Here is a 19,843-nt window from a genome sequence, read left to right as displayed (position 1 = left end):
GGGAAAAAGCTGGCTCTGGCATGCCGGCAGTTGGAGAAATGGGTGGCTGTGAGTTGGGATGGAGGCGCGTTTAAATATACGTAAATTGTTTCGCATGTGCGGTGCAGCTGAGTAAAAACAAACAAACAAAAATAGGCACCGAGGCGTGCAGTTAGAATACTTAATGGGGGGGGGGGGAATCTCTCCGTTCTGCGGTCACGATGTTCTTCTGAGATGAAGATGTTGAATATGCAAATGAGTAAGACGCGCTGCATTTAGGTTAAAAAGGTTGAAGTGGGGTACCTGCTGCCCTGGGGGGGGGGGGGTTCCCGGCTGGGAGGTGACGTGACGCCGAGGGGATTTCCACACCCAAACCAGCCAATCAGAGGCGAGGCTGCTGCGGAAACACAAAACTGAAGCACGGTGCCTCACACATCATTCAAGGCATGTCCTCAAGTCGGTGTAACGCATTTTTTGCCGGTTGGTGCGAACACTCGGAGCTGGTGTCCCGCCCGACGAACCTTTAACCGACTGCTGTAGGGAGTAAAAGAGAGATTTGACCGAGAAGACACGCCGCGACACCGGGATTTATCCGATTTGGAGAGAATTGAAGGACGCGACGGTGGAGTTCATGGTCTTAAAGGACTCCTTACATGCGATGAAAGACATGGACCCCTTCAGCGGTAGGTTTGAAGTGATGATCGTTGTGCTTGTGTGTGTGTGTGTGTTTGTGTGTGTGTGTGAGAGAGAGTGTGTGTGTGAGAGAGAGAGAGAGAGACAGAGCTGACATCATCTTCAGGCATGCGATTTGTCAGAGCGGAGGAGCCAACACCCATTCCCGAGATCTGAGCACTTCCCCCCGGCTCCTACAGTCCCACTGTTACCGCTCAGCCTTGTGCAGGCTACAAAGTTTAACAACCGCAGCCGCGTTTCATTGCGTTCAGTGACACTTTACTTTCTGTCTGTCCTGCAGAGCGAGGGCCGTCGGACTTCGGTGAGTACGGACTCTTGTTTCCCTTTGGCTCTTGTTGAGCATAAATGTAATGCATGTGTGGCGTGTAAGGCGCCGTTGCAAAGCGTGACCCGAGATGACTTTGTGGAGAAGTAAACCATCGGTATTTCTGCTTCCTTATCTCGCATTGTGTTGTTTCACACAAAGCCTCAGGGTAGGAAAGTGGAAAACAAAACGGTTCAGACAACAACAACAAAATCGACCTAACATGATTTCAGGAAACTTAGCATTAGTAAGCATTCATCTCAATATATGTATTGCATTTCAAGCTGAAACTAACTTATTTTCTTTATTCATCACACATTATTTTCTCGCTTGTCTATATGCATTATAACAATACAATACTATAAAATATTGTATAAACGTAGTCAAAATATACAGTATAATATAGTATAATAAAACTATAAAATGGCAGAACATAATTCAAAACCTAGAGAAATTCATTTACTATCATGTCAATTATGAGAAAACCAGCAGATAATCCCCACGTTTCATATGAACCCTCAAATCATTACTTGATTATCAAAGTTTGCTGCCGATTTTCTGCTCTAACCGCAATCGACATGTTTTAGGCCTGCTTTAATATTTCAAACGCCACGCCTGCAGGAAACTCTCGTTTCTGTTTGGTTTGCAAGTGCCAGACACAGCAGGCCTCGCTAACGGGCCTGAATCAGACCACAAGTTAAATTTAACTGCAGGTAGCCATGGCAACAGCCAGACCTCCGCCCCTCTACTGGTTGACTTCAACCGTGGTGGAAAGTGACTTAAGTAAATTAACCTGAGTAATGTACTTTACAATTTCGAGGTACTTGTACCTCAGTAATCGTGCAAACCGGACAGTGCACTTTGAGGTGTCCCGATATGGAATATAATGGACAGTGTGGGGTGAACAACGCTTTTAGCGCACGTCAGCAAATACAAACATCATAATGCTGAGCGTGAAACGGATCTAATGTAAATGCAGAAGTACAAAATACTCAAACACTGAGTTTACCCCAGGAACAGGCCAAGGTGTTCAGACACTCAGTTGCATCCCGTCGGGTGATTAGTTTACTCATGATATGGCAGCCTCACTGTAAGTTACACTCATTAAATATATGCTGTTTACTCTATGGAATAGCTCCAATCTGCTCTTGCCTCCTGTAGGTTAATGTCATTTTTAATAAAACTGGCAAAAGTTTTTAGGATGTGAGTGGAGGTGGTCTTTGTTTCAGGAAAGGTGGCCCCCCTCAAGTATGAACATACACTAAATTAGAGGTCGTCATTGAGATCCCATTTATCCCCCTGTAGAAATCCTATAAAAACTCCACTCTGCCTGTTATATTGATATTGGTTTTAGTTTTATCATTTGATAAGGCTTTATTTGACAGGTCCATAAATCCGAGTTTATCTCCAAATAACCTCCTTAGACATTTCCTGGAAAGAACCATATGATTTGGTTTAAATTACAGGTAAAATGGAGAGTGATCAGCTGCTGCACTTCCAGCTACTTCTAAATGCTAAGCTAGCAAAGCCTTGACACTTTACTTCAGAGGATGACGGGTGAGCTAAACATTCAAAATGTGTCTCCAAACAACCTACAGTTCAGCATAGATGAAGAATAAAGTTTCCAGTAATAAATAAGAGAGTAGTAAATATTCACTGGGGTTTCAATGGGGCAATTTCCTTTATGAAAATTCATATGGAAGACAATAATAAACTCAGCACAACTAACTGAACTAACTACAATAACGGTCTCAGAACTTTTCTCTCCATTTTTACTGTATTTAGAACCAAACTACACGGTTCTTTCCAGGAAAAACTTTCAGGATATTATTAAGAAATAATGGCCCTGTCAAATAAGGCATTATCTATTATTTTATATTCTTACTTTTTTCATTAACATAGTTTTATTGCTTGTTTTCTGTGTATAAAGTGTCCTTGGGTTACATGAAAACTGTTAAAAACACTGTTCTCAGTCAGTCGTTGTGGATCAACATTGGTTCAGATACAATTTGTTTGACAATACTTATGCTTTTATAGATCTCATCGAGGAACTCATCATAGAGGACGGGGACCAGCCACTTGTCCCCCTCCCTTTACCTTTTCCCCCTCCCGCTGACCTCCTCACCCAGGTTGCGCGCAGCCATCACACCAGGATGCACCGACAGAGCTCCCCGCAGTCATCACAGCCGGTGCTGGTGGCGAGAGGCACCGCACACCCGGTGAGTGGGTTCAAAAGTATCCTTGTGTGCACTCCCAGAGGGTTGAGTATTTGTACCAGAGGTGGTTATTTCTGTTGTTGTGTCTGGTCTCGACTGGTTTCTCCCTCGGTTAGCGGTTTCCTGAGTGTTGGCGATGCCCAACAGTCAAGCATGAAGGTGTTTCTTTCAGGTGTAGGTGGTGCGATAAAAGAAGGGGAGAGTGGCCAGTTGTGGGGAAAATCAGAGGGGCCGCGACAAACACAAGACTCAGTTTAATACAGGGTATCTGCAGGTATTGCAAAGTATTTTTATTATTATAGCTGGAGCAAATTATTCTTCCAGACCTATGACCTTGTGAAATTCACATCCAGCCATTCATTTTTTTGCTGCTTATCCAGGTACAGGTGGTGTTTAATGATTAATTAATGATATTCGCTAGATTATTGTAAATTAAGTGTTAGAAAAGTTGTATATTTTATCTTTAAGCTCAAAACTGAATGCAGAGGTCATTTTAAAAATTGAATTCTGGCATTTTTCTTTGTGCTACCAGAGCTACGTCTTTTCTCAGGTTGTCTTTATCTTGGCTAGATGACATTAAAACCAAAACGAGTAGTTGATTAGTCGATAGTCAATAAATTTTTATATAACAATTCTGATAATTAATTGTTAAAGTTAATTATCAAGAAAAACTGATTTAAAAAGGATCTCGTTCCAGCTTCTCAAATGTGAGGATTTGCAGCATTTTAATATGTCATTGTCAATTGAATATCTTTGGGTTTTGGACTGTTGGTTGGACAAAGCAGCCAGTCAGACAAGCATGTTGTGGATGTTCCCTCAGACTCTAGGAACTTGTAATCAAAATTTAAGATTTTCTGACATTTTATAGACTCGACGCTAAATCAAAACAACAATCAGGGGCTTAATTGATGCTGACAGTAAATCGTGAGACACAGCCCTAGACTACATGCATCTTTGCTGTCAAGGGAACTGAGTAATTGATCTGTGCAGGCAAAACTGTTATTTCGTCCACACTGCCTTCATGCTGCAGCTGAAAGCTTATCAGTATCACACTCGCCAACAGATGAAGCTTCTGCTGGGATGTCTCTCTGTTTTAGTGAAGGGGTTTTCGCAGGATGAAATGTTGGGGGAATAAACTGCGGCGTGGTGCATGTGAAGCCTGCGGATGGTTTGGCTGTTTTGGTTGTTGTGCGGAGCAGTAATGAGGCACCCAGGCAGGTCAGGCTCTTACTATATAGCACGTGGTTTACAGACATCGGGGAGATCACAAGTGTTGTAATCTGATAAAACCGAAGTGACGCTGTAGCCTGCACAGACAGGTACAAATAATCTAGGGCACCAGAAAATAGCTTTAACTCTTTACTTAGCAAATGGTCTGCACATGTGTGGTTGCTACATTTGGGTTGTCTTTGTGTGTGTGTGTGTGTGTGTGTGTGTGTGTGTGTGTGTGTGTGTGTGTGTGTGTGTGTGTGTGTGTGTAAATACAGTTTGTTAAAAAGTTATGAGTCTTTGCAGCCTGTGAGAGGCTGCCACACCTCCCCAGCATGCTTTCCTGTGGGAGGAGGCTGAGAGCGAAGGGGGAGGAGGGGTTTTGATGACTTGGAAGACCTGTAATCTGACTCCTACTTTCAGTTTGCCGTCCTTTCTGTTTACCAGCCAAACCCACCGGGGGTTGGAGGTTGCATTCTTCGCGCCACACTGCTTCTTCAATTGGTCGATCTACGTCAGGTCTAGCTGACTTCCTATTTCCTGTTCGCTGCCAGGCTTTTGTTTAGCTTCAGTGTTTTAGGCGAACAGGTATGCCCAGATTAACACGCTAACACAGCAGCAGACATCTGTGGCTCGACAGGATATTGTGAAACATGATCTCATGCAGAGCCATCATGCAGATTTAACTGCTATACGGGTGTGAAAGGACTCAACTTCTTTACTTCTTTGTTTCCTGCAGGTTTGATTATTCATCTTTTGTTAAACTCATGCTACAGAGAGACTAAAGCTTAAGCGTGTTTTGTGTAAATTTATTTTGTGATGCTTTTGCTTCGTTTTACATTGAGGCCAATGGAGGCCTTACTGGGCACAAACTGGGGATTTATGATAGGGAGATAAAGAAAGTAAAAGCAGCACAGAGAGAGAGAGAGAGAGAGAGAGAGAGAGAGAGGTATTAACACCAAGTCTGTGATTGAGCGGAAAAGCTTAATGGCCTGTGGTGTAACGGAAAAGTCAAAGAGCGCATGGTTAACTGTATGCACTGATACAAAGCACATGTATGAAGGAAAAACATGCACTGACTCCGGTTTGCTGCTCAGTTTCACCACAGAAAACTTCACATACACTATCAATCGCTATGATGGGTGACAGACATCTGGTTCTCTGTTATATACTTTAAAAACAGGCCTTTGACTGATAATTTTTCTCTTATTGCGAGCTGATGTTTTCTAATGCTACGGGGAAGCCAATAAGAAGAACTCACACATTTTACTTAATTAAAAGTACCAATACAAGAATGTGAAAATGCTCTTTTACAAGTACAATTACCTGAGTACTATCAGCAAAATGCACTTAACGTATCAAAAGTACTGGTTCCAGTTTATATGTGACATTTTTAATACTGACTCATCAGTGTGTAAGAACTACTGCTTTACTGTTAGAGCTGCTAGAGGGGGTGCTAGTTTTAACTACTTCATATGCAGACAAATCTGAGGGGTCGCCAGATGATTAATGGAAGCAGGAAGAAGAAAAAATAAAATTCTGTTAAGTTTTTATTGCATTTTTTTGGACTTTTTGACTGAAATATTGGATAATTTTTCCTCTTTGGGCATCAAAGAGATGTTTAGAGGACAAATGTCTCTGTGGTTGAACTGCTAATGGCTCTAGGGCTGCGAAGATGATTTTCATTATCGACTTTTCTTTGTCTTTGTTTTTCTGTGCATATTACATTTCAAAAAAGTCCAAATAAAACCAAACCCCCAAAATATTCAGTTTACCATTAAAAAAGAATTTCATCTGTTGTCTGATTAAGTATTGTTTTGTCTCCATCTTCCTATGCTGCTGTCTTGGCCAGGTGTCTGTTGCAAAAGAGGTTCACAGCCTCAGTGGGACTTGGTTAAATAATGTTGTGAATAAGGTTGTGTTTTTTTTTGTTTGTTTTTTTCTTCTTTCCACAGCCTACCTGCACCTTCCCTCCGTCCCTGCTGCGGTTGAACGACTCCAGTGAGATGGCGTCGGCTCCGTCCTCCCGGGCTGCCACCTCTCAAGCCAACCACTCTCGCCATAATCAGGGCTCGTGTTTGCCGACCTCCAGGAGCTCCGGCGGTGTTTCCTCTCAGAACCGGGGCGACATCGAGATGCTGGAGCGGATTCTAGAGAAGCCCAAACTGGTGGTGGTGGAGGAGCCCAAGGACAGATGCATGAGGTTTCGGTATGAGTGTGAAGGACGGTCAGCCGGCAGCATCCTGGGGGTGTCCAGCACTGAAACCAACAAGACTCAGCCTGCGATAGAGGTAAAGTCATCAACATGTCAATCTCTCTTGAGTTAAATTTATTTTTCATTTTTGACCTTAAAGGGGGTTTACCAGCTCTGAGACTAGCAAGTTTTACCAACTTTTGATTCTGTTTGGCGTGTACACATAAACCCCTATGTCAAGACGGTGTAGATGGGTGGAGCTGGAAGGATGTGGGTTGTTGGAGTCAATTAGAAAGTCCCCACAAATCCCACCTCAAGAGAGGTCAAAGACAGGCGGTTTATCCCCTGCCTGCATACTAACAAACACTCCTACGCATTCATCTCCTCCTTGCGCAGACACGGTCACTCAGTAAGGAAGACACTGTGTGGGGATTTTAACTGCAATTTGCAATCGCAGTTCAAAGAGCACAGAAACTGGTGCTATTTGGAAAGAAAATCCAGAGGAAATAATTATTGTCCACAGGAAACGGTTGGAAAAAGTCTTTCTTTCGAAACGGGTCAGTGATAAGACACAATAAAAAAGGAAGGGAGCCGTTGTTTGCAGAAAAGTGAGAACATTTAATATGCACAAAGACAGGCACTCACCCGCACAAAGAACACAAAAAGGCTTGGATCGGCAGCTACTCTGGGTTAGAGCTGCATCGATTAGTCAATCATATAAAAATGAATCTGCAACTATTTTGATAATTGATCATTTCAGTCTATGGCTGAAAGTAATGATTATTTTCATTTATTGATTAATCTACTGATTATTTTCTTGATTGATCGTTTCATCTTAAAAATGTCAAATAAAAGCATCAAATCAAATAATAAAGAGATTATTCAATTATATATATTTTTTTTAAAAGTTTGCCTATTTCTGATTTATCGGCTTAATCGTTGCAGCTCTGTTTCAGTCATTTTCGAGCAAAAATGTCAAAATGTGAGTAATTTTGTGCTTTTCTCTACCATATTTGATAGTAAATGAAGTATCTTTGGGTTTTGCAGTTTTGGTTCAGTGAATCTGTTTTTTTTTCACAACCCTTTTGACATTTAGTAGACAAACCAATACATAGAGAAAATAATCAGTCTATTCATTATCAATGAAAACAACTGTTAGATGCCCTAGTCTGGGTTGCAATGGTTTTCAAGGTTGGCACTCTTCTTTGGGTAGGATCCACCTCCATATTTTAATATTTTACACATTGAAGTTTCTCATTTTTCCACATTTGATGGCTTTTTCCTTCTCTTTTCTGCGTATGAGAATTGATCATTATCGTTACTTTCACCATGTTGCACCACTATGCATGTCATGTTTTGGTTGCAAAGGTGGGATGCACGCTGCTTGGTTGTTTTTCTTTACCCATATGTCCCAGATGTCACTGATTAGATTCTAACATACCTAAAGTCAAGATGCGTGTCAGCATCGTCTCGTAATTCTCACACTTACATTGATTTACCAGTGAGGTTCATAGCGACAGGTTGGAACAGGATGTTTGTTGGGCCGACATCAGCTGGGGGGGGATGGTGCGTTTACTGTTTTCAATTTTTTTATGTCTTCCTCGTACTTCTGTCTTTCATCTTCCTCTCTTGTTCCCTCTTCCAGATTCAGGGTCCCATTGACCACATAAAGAGAGTCACAGTCACCGTTTCCCTGGTGACCAAAGACCTCCCACACCGGCCTCACCCCCACTGCCTTGTGGGTAAAGACTGCCCGACTGGTTCAGGAATCTGTGTGGTCACGTTCAACCCTCACAGCAACCGGCGTCACAGGTTTACATCCATCTCTCATTTATTTACCTTGGACCCAATATCATCGCCTATTTTTACCTTTTTCATTTCACCCTTAAAATTTCTTTTTCCAACTTTGGAACGTACAAAATGTGCTTTTGTTTTACAACCTGTTTTCAACCTCCAGCTTTGCTAACCTTGGCATCCAGTGTGTGAGGCGGAAAGAGCTTGACCTTTCGCTTCAGAAAAGAAGAAGCCAAAATATCGACCCCTTTCAAAGTGAGTGGGATGCCAACACACATACACACACACACACACACATATACACACACACACACACACAAACCTAATCAGAACTTTCTTTCCTACATCCATCTATTTATATAGACACAGTTTTTTCTTTCATCCCTGTTAAAATTCACTGTGACTCCTCGTATCAATTGATTTTGTGTCTTTTCGTCCCTCAGCTGGTCACTCAAAGGGCATTGAAGACCTGGACATGAATGCGGTGCGTCTGTGTTTCCAGTGTGACCTTGAGTGGGAGGATGGCAGAAAGGACAGTCTAAGCCCAGTAGTGTCCAGTACGATCTATGACAAGAGTAAGACATTTGCCAACACACACACACACCTACCACTCTTAACGACAATACAACCAGCTGAACCAAAAATGTATTTCCTGATTATGACACATTGTTGCCTGTTTTTTGTTCTTCTTCTTCTTTCACAGAGGCCACGACTACATCACAGCTGAAGATCACCTGTTTGAACCAGTACAGAGGGCCCTGCACCGGCAAGACAGAGATCTACATGTTGTGTGACAAAGTGCAGAAAGGTTAGAGGAAAACCTTCAGTCAGTGGAGTTTATATTTGACTATTCTGTTGCTCAAGTACGAAATATACAGCGGATGGACAAAATCAGGCTCACACAGCAGAGAGTACATTAAACAAGCTCTGCCTCAGGCCTAGAAAACATCAGCTGGAGAGTATGATGATGGTGGTGAATTCCCAACCCCCGTTAAAAAACATTAAAAACAAGGAGTTGTAGATATAAAATAAGTCCTAAATCTTCAACTTCAAATGGACTCTCTCTCTCTCTCACCTGAGATTTCTTCAAAATCTGATTTGGTGGATATTTTAGGAGAAAACTGACACTTCCAGAAGAGTTGGCATTGGAAAATTTAAGCAAAGACTAATGACGATATAGCTTTCTAATCACATGTAGAAACGATTCATGCACTTTTAGAGTTTGTGGAATTTTTTTAATTTACTTATTTATTTTCTTTGACGGTTGACCATTTTTACGGCCATAGCAGATATCCTGTTAAGTGTCTTGATGTCAGGTTGATGAGGGACTACTTCTGACCACCGTTTCTCTTTGATCATGCAGTTGTCCTGTCCTTTGCAGTGTTTTTGCACCTCTGCAGTATGATTTGCCTCCCGTGGCCTTGAAAACTAAAATATAAAATTGTGTCTATTATTCTGCAAAGCTGGTATTCAAGTCGAGTAGATGCTGCCTTCACTGATTTGCAGTTGTTGCTGCTTTAGTTGCTGGTGCAACATCTCTAACAGCGTCAACAAAAATCAAACATTTTGAGCAAATTGGTATTTCTTCTGGATTTTTGTAGAAATCGTGTTTCTGTTATGTTTTTGAACACCATAAATAATTGTTAACGCTAATTATGAGCATAGGAAGAGACATAAAAGTGGCTGTAAAGTATTTTTGCTTTCCTGTTAGTTCTGGTATAGCCCATGACCGCCTCATTGTTTTTATTTTACGAAAGCTGGCGCCACAACACCAACACTGACAGTAAAAGAAGTATAAATGGCAGCTACATTAGTTTCAATACTTTGACTTGCTGTTCATTTTTAAAACCAGGACAAAAAACTGGGTTTCTGCAGCATTCACCAAGTTAAATTTAAGACTTTTTCAGATGTTTTTAATAACACATAAACTGAAATTTGATACCTGTTTCCTGGTCATACTGGCCAAAGTATGAAAGATATCAATGAAAACCAGTAAGGATAATAAGACCTAGAAGTGTTTACAAAGTGCATAATTTTTAATGATATTTATATCATTAAAAATGTCAGTACTTCCCAGTGGTATATAACAATAATTCCTAATAATATGCATAAAAACGTGACCTGGATAAGCAGCAGGAAACTAATTGGGGGATTTACTTTTACTTTTTTTTTTAACATATTTTACACAAGGTCAGAGGTCTGGAACAATAGTACTGAGGATTTGTCAGTCAAAATATGCTAAAATCATATACAAAATCATTTATAAGCTACAATACTGCTTATGGCGGGCTAGACCAATATTTAAGATGTTTCTAAAATAAATGTAAGATGTTTTAATACCTTTTGAAGGCTTTTTGCAGAGCAAACTGAAATCAATGCTTTTTAAGGGCTTTTTAAGACCGATGAAACCTGAAAAATAATATATTCTCAGGTAGTTTTCTCATTTATCTTGATTAACATGGCTCTGCGTGTTGTCGCTGATCCACAGATGACATAGAGATCAGATTTAGACGAGGGTCGTGGAAGGCAAATGGGGAGTTTGCACAGACAGACGTGCACCGGCAGATCGCCATCGTGTTTAAGACTCCGCCCTACCAGGACCGGAACATCACAGAGGAGGTAGAAGTCAGCATCGTGCTGCGTCGCATCTCAGACCAGATGGAGAGCGAGCCTGTTACCTTCACGTACCTGCCACACAACCCAGGTCAGTCAGGACTGTACAGCGCTGAGCTGTCCGGTCTTTGGCGTTATTTTACTCCTTTGATCAGTCTAGATGTGTGTAGATGTAGCAGTGTCTGCTAAAAGGCTTAAATTAACATGTTACAAACCAGTGCAGCAGATAATTTTTGTCCAGAAACAGTAACAGGAGGTTCATTTAAGTATTCCCAAACTGTTTTCCATTTCAGATCCATATGAGGTAAAGCGGAAGAGTAAGATAAAGAGGGACATCAGCTTCAGAGAGAAACCTTGTTTGACAGGTGAGGCCTGGACCTCATTCTATCTTTTCTTTCTTTCGATTTGTTGTTTTCTTTATTCATGTTTCCTTTTTCTGGTGTGTAGAGGCTGTTAGGAGGTAAACTAATTAAACGAGACAAGTGGCCTTTGACATTATGGGATTGTCTCTATAGGCCTTTTTCACAGCAGACATTTTGACTTGACATAGTAGGAAAAGGACGTGTTTCTAATAACATTAAAGAAGGCTCTGTTCTATTAAAGCTAGGCCGACACTCTGCATTTCTATCAGTCTTGTATGTTGTGTTAACTGACATTACATTGATTTATATTTTGTATCATTAATCTGAATCTGCGAAGTCATCGAAGTTATCAAACGAGTCTAGTGGAGTAAAAAGTACAGTAATTGCCTCTGAATTGTAGTGGAGTAGAAGTATAAAGTTGCAGAAAATGGAAATATTCAAGTAATGTCCAAGTACTTCTAAGTTGTACTTTAGTACTGTACAGATGGTGTCCTCAAAAGAGAGAAAAGCGGCGTTTCAATGACAGGGAGGCAGTCAGCCACAATACCAGGACCCTGAAACTGAAACTGAAGCGGAATTCAGCCATCATTAATTGTGCTATTTACACCTATGCTGTCTCTGAAAAAGGCCTATTGCAAGGTCACTCATTGGCATGACTTCCTGGGAAAACTAAATGGAACAGAACCATTGTTACAGGATACTCTGAGCCCAAGATGCTTAATATACATACATATGCACATTCTGTAGATGCTACATACTGAGTAAAATCAAATATACATACATACCGAAGTAGAATAAAATAAAATAAAATAAAGAAAAAGCAAAAATAAAGATGCAGTGCATTAATGGCACCAGTTACAATTTTCCACATTACAAGCAAAAAAATTAACTGTACAGAGTGGTACACTTACACTCGGTTGTCAGTTTATTAGGTACACCTAGCTAAAACTAATATAACAGTCCTGAAATAAATCCTCCCTTCACAACGGTTCTAATTGTCAGTTTTTGTTGAAACTGTTTTAAAGGGTTTTTGATTCAACTGTGTGATCATTTTGGAGGATGTAGTTTGTACTGCCGCTGAACTCCGTTGCATTATATAGAGAGGTGTTTCTGTTATTCTGCCCACGCTCCTTGATTTAAATGAGGAAGAAATAGTCCTGTCAGTATGATGCAGTACAATTTAACAGCACCCCAAATTGCACCACCAGCTTCCCATAACAAAAAACTGAACATTATGACCGACATGGTTTTTTTACAGGACTTGTTGTGTTAGACTGCCTTTGTTGTAGCCATGTGTACCAAAGAAACTGTCAACTGAGTGAATGTTTCTGTATTTATGTTAACATCTTGCACTTTAAGTGATGCTTCTTACACCACCATCAGTATTGCCAAGTTTTCTTAATGATGTAGAAAAGTATTGAAAAATTTCAATATTTTCATGCAAATATTTCAATAATATTAAGATTTAAACAACAAGAATTATGAACCAAGTAAAAATGTATCTACCCAAGAACTGGTCTTTCGTCATTTCTTTCACGGGTATTTATTTTCTCTGTAACACAATCTGTTTTCTCTCCTGCAGCTGAGTGCACACCCGCAGCAGAGCAGCCCTTCCACTTCCCGCAGCCTCAAACCATGATGTCTCCAGACAAGAGGCTCTGTGCTGCCCAGCCCGTGGCCACTGCTCCGGGGGAGGTGTGTTACAACGCGCCGCAGGACCGCATCGATGACGCGACCCTCCTTAATCAGCTGCTAGAATTTCCTGCCTTATGGGAAGCGATTTCCGACCCGAACCTCGACATGTCCTGTGACTTTGAGGAGGAGCCCGACGGCAGCTCCACGTTTGCCAACATGGACATGAACTTTAACCACAACTTTGGCTCATACACTCAGGACTTTTCCCAGTACAGCGACTTGCAGTTCAACATGCTTGTGAATGAGAATCAGACTCCGCAGTCAGAGCCACAGGACAGCCTGTCCAACGTTGTTCAGGTGAAGAAAGAAGAGGCACTATGAGGACGGGATGGTCAGGATCATTCCTCAACATTTACACACTGTCTCTGTCTTCTTTAAAGGAATCGTTTCACATCTTGGGAAATGTGCTTATTCACCTTCCTGTCAAGAGTTAGATGAGAAGATTGATACCTCTCATATGTCTGCATGGTAAACATGGAGCTACAACTAGTGCACGGTTAGATAAGCTTAGTTCAGCAAAAAGAGTGGAAGCAGGGCAAAATAGCTAGCTTGGCACTGTCCAAAGGTAATAAAATCTGGCTACCAGCACCTCTAAAGCACACTAACTAATACAAAACTCTATGCAAGAAAGCGAGTAAGTGCACTTCCCAAAACTCCGACCTATTTCTTGAACTTTACCTGAATTTAGAGCCAGAAAAGTTTATGTTGTCTTAAATCAAAGAGGAAGCAAAATGCTTTCTTTGCTCCAGCTGTTTGCACTCTGTAATTTGTTTGTAGAGTAATTTGGTTTCACAACTCTGCTCTTGTGCCCTCTCCTTAACTCTCTATCCTTATCGTTGCCTGAAAGCCTCGCTGGTCAAGGCTTTAGCAATCAAAAGCAAGTTAACATTCCTAAATATTTGTCCATGAATGCTGCTAGCATTAAGGCTTAAGGTCAGAAGAAGGTGATTCTCGCTGTACCTTCTCTGTTTAACTTGGGAACAGAAGAAACCCTTTCAATAAATTGCTCTCTGTTGTAGTAAATTGTTGGTGAGTATTAAAATAGCTGTAGTGTAATATTTGTGTGAGATCTGTTTGTTTGTTTACTCAAAACCAAGCTAACTTCCTACTAGAAGTTGTCATCAGTATGAAAGGATTTTAGCTCTGCACCACACAAAGTCTAAAGTACAGTAGTTTCAGATCTGTTCTTCACAATATTCTTGTTTGTAATTGCTTTTTATTGTTGTGGATGTCACACCAGCTGGCTTCTTTAATATTTAATCTACTTAAATGCAATAGAAACTAGTCCTCCTCCTTTTTGTAGTTTTATCTGTGTCAGTTCCTTTTGTTCTGCATTTTCACTCTCGAGCTATTTCAAATTTCCACGTGCATTTGTTACATGTCCAATTCCACCCCCCTCGCTGTTGCACTGAAGTGAAAATATTTCAAAGAAAAAAATAAATAGTCAAATGCTGTTTTTGTTGTGTCGTTACGTCCTCTGAAACTGACTACTGCTTTTGTGATGATGTCAAGAGAAACAAAAGACTGCAGAGAAAAAGACAAAAGGGATGAAGACACTTTTTTAATGACACCTGCCTTTATCTGCCTGCCTACACACATTCGTAACCTGCTTGCTCTCTTTTAAAAACTATGAATCTCGGCAACAACACGTGGAAGGTGGTTTTGTGCTGTTCACTTCTCGATGTCAAAGTCGCAGCGTCTTAACCTGACAAAAGCATTAATGCCTTTTTCCTCTAAAAAACTTGTTTGACACATCTTACCGTGATCAATAAGGCTGAGTTTTATTTCTTCTTTGCCCTTCAGTTAGTGTAGTCTCTGCTGAGTCACCCAGTCTTTTCTAAGGCCACATGTTTTTTGGGAAACTCGTAACGCCAGTTTAGAAATGTTCACAGCTTGTGACATATTGGGAAGTTAGCACCACTATTTTTCTAACCTTCATTTTAAAATGTCTAATGTTTCTTTTGCAAACTTCCAAATTAAGCTTTGTGAGCATGCTTCCTTAAAGGTATTTTTACTTTTTACACTTCCTCTCTGCCACATTAAAGAGGCAATTATTGCACTTTTTACTTCACTACATTTATTTGATAACTTCAGTATACTTTACAGATTCAGATTAATAATACAAAATACAATCAATAAATAAAGTATGATGCATTATTGTAGATTAAGATAAGGTTTTATTGAGGGAGAAATTCACAAGCTACCTAACAGTATATAAAGTAATTAAAATTAGCCCCATCTTTACCTGTATTACCACGTGAATAGTTCAATAATTATAATCCGGCAATACAATTTACATTATGCTTAAATGGGCCATTCTGCATATTGAGTACTATTTTTACTTTTGGTGCTTTTAAGGGTGATGTTAATACTTAAGTAACATTTTGAATGCAGGACTTCTACTAACAGAGTATTTTTACGCAGTTGTAAGTTTACTCTACTTAGGTACATAGATTTATTTAGCAAGGACTATTACTTTAATGATTGTTTACTGTATTGATCACTTGCTTATTTTATACAATATAACAGGGAAAAACATCCATCGCAATTTCCTAGAGTCCAAGGTGTCGTTAGATACAATTTAGAATATTTGTCAAAAGGTAGCAAATCCTCACATTGAAGAAGTTGAAACCAGTAAATGTTTGGCATTTTTGCTTGATATAATACTTAAACAAAAAGCTAAATTGCTGCTGATTAATTTCATTTGATTAGTGGACTAATTGTCATCACATTTATTACACTCTCACACTCATAAACCTGTTTTTACTGAGCAGTAAACAAACAGCGGTGGAAGTGCTGTCACAATAATACTGACAGATGAGTTTTTATCATTCTCTGTCTTTCATCCGCACACCTGGTTACTTCATGTGCTGCTCTTGGGAGTGTGTTGGATAGAGCAGGTGTTACCTTATCTGGCGCTGCCCGTCACTGTTGACTTGACCTGAACCCAGATGGCTTACAGCCACTGGGAAAGTCCACACTAGGCTGGTTTCCAAGGCCTCTGATATCACTCACTCACACACACATACACTATTTCCTGTGAAATAGTATCATCCCTGCTGCTAAGACGTGTCTGGATATGTTGAGACTATCAGTTTTGGTTATGGTCATCCTCTATTAAAAAAGAAAAAGGATGGTTTAATTAAGAATTAATTAAGACTACAGCAGCATGGCTGTAATGGACTTGTTTAACAGCCACAGTAAGTATTAACATATTTCTTTCAAGGTTTTTTTTTTTTGTATAAAAGATTTTTTTTTCACCCTGAGGTTAAAGCAGGGATAGTAGTATCCACAAGGAGGAAATGCACTTATTAGTTTTCTTGCTGATAGTTAAGAGAGAAGATTAATACTATTCTTGTTGCTAAGCTCTAAATATGAAGCTAACGGGTGGCTGGAATGACTAGAAACGGGGAAACAGCCAGCTTTGTCCAAAGATAACAAAAGCTTGCTAATCGGTAATTGAAACTTATTACTCTGTTACTTTGTTTTTTGTACCCATTAAACAAATAAAGCCAGGCTAGCTGTTTTATGCTAAGCTAAGCTATTCGGGCTATCCATTTCCAGCCTTTATAGTACGCTATGCTAACCAGGCTATCTGTTTGCCCCTTTCCAGTCTGTATGCTAAACCAGCCAGTTAGCTGTTTGCCCCTTTTACGTCTTTATGCTAAGTTAAGGTAACCGGGCTAGCTTTTTCACTCTGTTTCTAGTATTTGTGCTGTGCTAAGCTAACCAGCTGCAGGCTGTGGCCTCGTATTTACCATACAGTCGTGACACTGGTATCTTCTCATCTAACTCTTGCCAATCAAGCAAATCATCTGATTTCCCAAAAGGTCGGACTGTTTCTTTAAAGCAGAGTCCATGATCAGCAGCAACTCCAAAAGCTCCATGAAAATCAAGTGGGACTGCCATAAGAATAATTAATGTGATCAAAGACAGCTGTGAAATTGACCCACGTCTTTGTTATTAAAAAGATTGTTTCCATGTGACTACTCGTGAAGACTGTTCAGAAAAAAGACAGAAAATTTAAAAGGTCATGTCTAAAACAAGTCACTGAAATACTTCACGGAGTGTATATTCATATTATCCATGTGTTCGTGACATGATGTGTACTCACCCTATATTGGACTGGGACACATGTCCAGGCTGTGTCCCAGTGAACACTGGGCAAAGCTGCAGCAACCAAACCAAACAAAACAAGTGGGCGAACTACTTTCTCTGGGGCTGCAAATAACGGGCAGTTTAATTATCAATTAAACTGTCCGTTATTTTCTATATTAATTGATTAACTGGTCTATTGAATGTGAAACTATAGTTCAAAAAAAATACTCATTACAGTGTCCCAGAGCCCAGAGAGACATCTTCAGAGGTCTTATTTTTGTCTGATTGACCTTAAACCCCAAAGATATTTCATTTACAACAATAGAAAACAAGGAAAAGTAGCAAATTCCCATACTTGAGAAGATGGATCTAGATTATTAAATAATACCTTAAACTGTTAATCGGTTCTAAAAATAGTTCCTGATTAAGTCATTATTATGATTAGTCATATTTTAGCAAATAAATTGCCATTTTCAGACTGTAAGCATGAAACCGCTGTAGTGTGATTCAAACTAAGTTTTGTTATTTGTGCAGGTGTCTGGTTGGTTTTTCGGGGACTCTGGGGAATACTGAGCTCACAGGATGAGTCATGTGCGGTGGCAACGATCAGATATAGAAATGATACGGAGACACTTAATCAGGGAACTCGTACGGTTTTTAACCTCAACTTTGCTCTAGGACCGTGAGGGGGGGAGGTTTAACTTTCAGTTACATCACTCAGGTTAAGTCACTCCGGATCTCCGTGAAAACCGGAGCGTTCACCGGAGTCAGACCTACTTGTTAGGTGATCACACCTGTTTACCAGGCCCTTACTGATAAATCACACACTTTTTAGTAAATGACAGACTGGTGCCATGCTGTCCTGTAGGAGTAGGGGATGAGGATAGAATTTGATCATGGTATATGTAACTTTATATCGCAATATTGATATATATTATGATATATGAAGTGGCAATCAGTCCAAAGGTTGTTGATGTATTTCACTCGAAAACCACAAATAAGGAAATGTCAGAGGATCACCAGTCATTAGGATTCATCCTGTGGGAAATATGAATGTCTGCACCAGATTTAATGGAAGTACATTCGGTAGTTGTTGAGATATTTCAATCTGGACCAAAGTGGTGGAACGACACAGATAGTGTTTCTATAAATCAACTTGTTTGTTTTCTTTATGTACCGGGTTTCCACATGTATCAGTAAGTTCTAGGATCAAAGACAACTATTCTATAACTGACTGTGCCCCTTTCCAAGTTTGATACAGCTGGCAGTAAACATTACAAAAAAACAAAACAGAACAATATTTGGCCAAATATGGACTGGAAAGGGGATTGGTAAGGGGGCACCTATCGTAATAAATATTTACACAAGTAAAGATAAACAGGGATGATAAAGAAAAGATGTGCAACAGGATAGAGCAGCTCAGCAGGCAGGTCAGGACCAGCTGCAGCCATGATCAGTGTCACCTCTTCCGACACCTCTACCCCTCCAGAGCTCAAAAGTTGTTGACAAATGATTCGTTGGAAAAAAAGTAACACAGACATCTCGCGCACTGGTCACATTCATGGATGCCAGTTTCTCACATACTAATCAGATTTATTACTAATTAATCTTTGTGGTTCCTCGTGATTTTAAATTTAAAAAATGAGGTCAAAAATCATGAACTTTTAATCCTCATTTAGCTCAGTGGAGTGAGGATGAACCAGCCAGATGTCCCTCTCTGATCTGTCTGCCAAAGAAGGAAGAAATCTTTTTTTTCCCCAAATTCGGCACTTGGTGTGTCAGTTTCGGAGTTTGTTTTTGTTAACATGGACTACTTTGATCATGTGCACAAACTAAAGGGTAATTCCAGGCTGTGGTTGTATCTATAAAAAGAGTGAATCTTCCTGTTTACAGGTGCTGGGTATCTTTTTTTCTCTGTTGCCTTGGTTACAACACCCACGGGAGTCCCCAGCCCAGTAGGGACTCCCCGTCTCATCTTAATAGCGTACTGCAACCACAAAGTGACACAACACCAATACAACTGACATAGATCACACCAGAGGTGCTGAAAGCGAAACCAGGCAAGAAACGGCTTTTTATGTTTTCATAAACCTGTCTTTTTTCCTGTATTCGACGACTCATACACCATATAAGGCTCTTTGCTGCATTAGGGCAGATGTGCAGGTTATTACGACACTTTTTGTTTTGATGGCAGTGCTACTCATCATCTCTGACAAAGAAATGCTGAGAAATAAACATGACAGTTTCAGAGATTGCGGAGATATAACACATTAAACCGCTGTTTGGAGGTTGACATATGGCGCCATACGGTTTAATGCATGAGCCTGATTAATTTCTTAAGTTCATTAGTTGTAACTTAATTTTAACAAAGTCACAGTTGCTCTCTTCTCCCAAATGTTGACTTTACCTTCTTTTCATTTAAAGCTTTTTGGCTCCACCTAGTGGGAACACACAGACATAACAATTCCTGGTTTCACAACCTCATAAGTGGTAAAGCACATATTCAGCTTGTACTTTAACAGATTAAAGGAATAGTTCCACATCTTGGGAATTATTCTCATTTGCTTCCTTGCCGAGAGCTGATGAAAAGTACCAATGCCACAATGAAACAGCAAAATTTACTGGAAGGCTCCTGTCAGTTATAATATTGCATGCTGTATAATATTATGTCATTACTAATACTGAT

General features: G+C 40.2%; 1 protein-coding gene across 1 annotated transcript; it reads left to right on the top strand.

Moving 5' to 3' along the window:
* Positions 1 to 365: 365 nt before the first annotated feature.
* Positions 366 to 14,513, top strand: relb (v-rel avian reticuloendotheliosis viral oncogene homolog B). Its single transcript, XM_040131117.1, has 11 exons — positions 366 to 662; positions 953 to 973; positions 3,014 to 3,195; positions 6,357 to 6,692; positions 8,241 to 8,407; positions 8,553 to 8,644; positions 8,833 to 8,964; positions 9,093 to 9,197; positions 10,878 to 11,093; positions 11,296 to 11,367; positions 12,947 to 14,513. The coding sequence occupies exons 1-11, from the start codon at positions 611 to 613 to the stop codon at positions 13,378 to 13,380; spliced, it is 1,809 nt and encodes a 602-aa protein (XP_039987051.1). The 5' UTR covers positions 366 to 610; the 3' UTR covers positions 13,381 to 14,513.
* The last annotated feature ends 5,330 nt before the right edge of the window (positions 14,514 to 19,843 follow it).

Source organism: Xiphias gladius, chromosome 7, assembly GCF_016859285.1.
Source record: "Xiphias gladius isolate SHS-SW01 ecotype Sanya breed wild chromosome 7, ASM1685928v1, whole genome shotgun sequence".
NCBI lineage: Eukaryota > Metazoa > Chordata > Actinopteri > Istiophoriformes > Xiphiidae > Xiphias > Xiphias gladius.
This window is presented reverse-complemented; position numbering and strand designations above follow the sequence as displayed.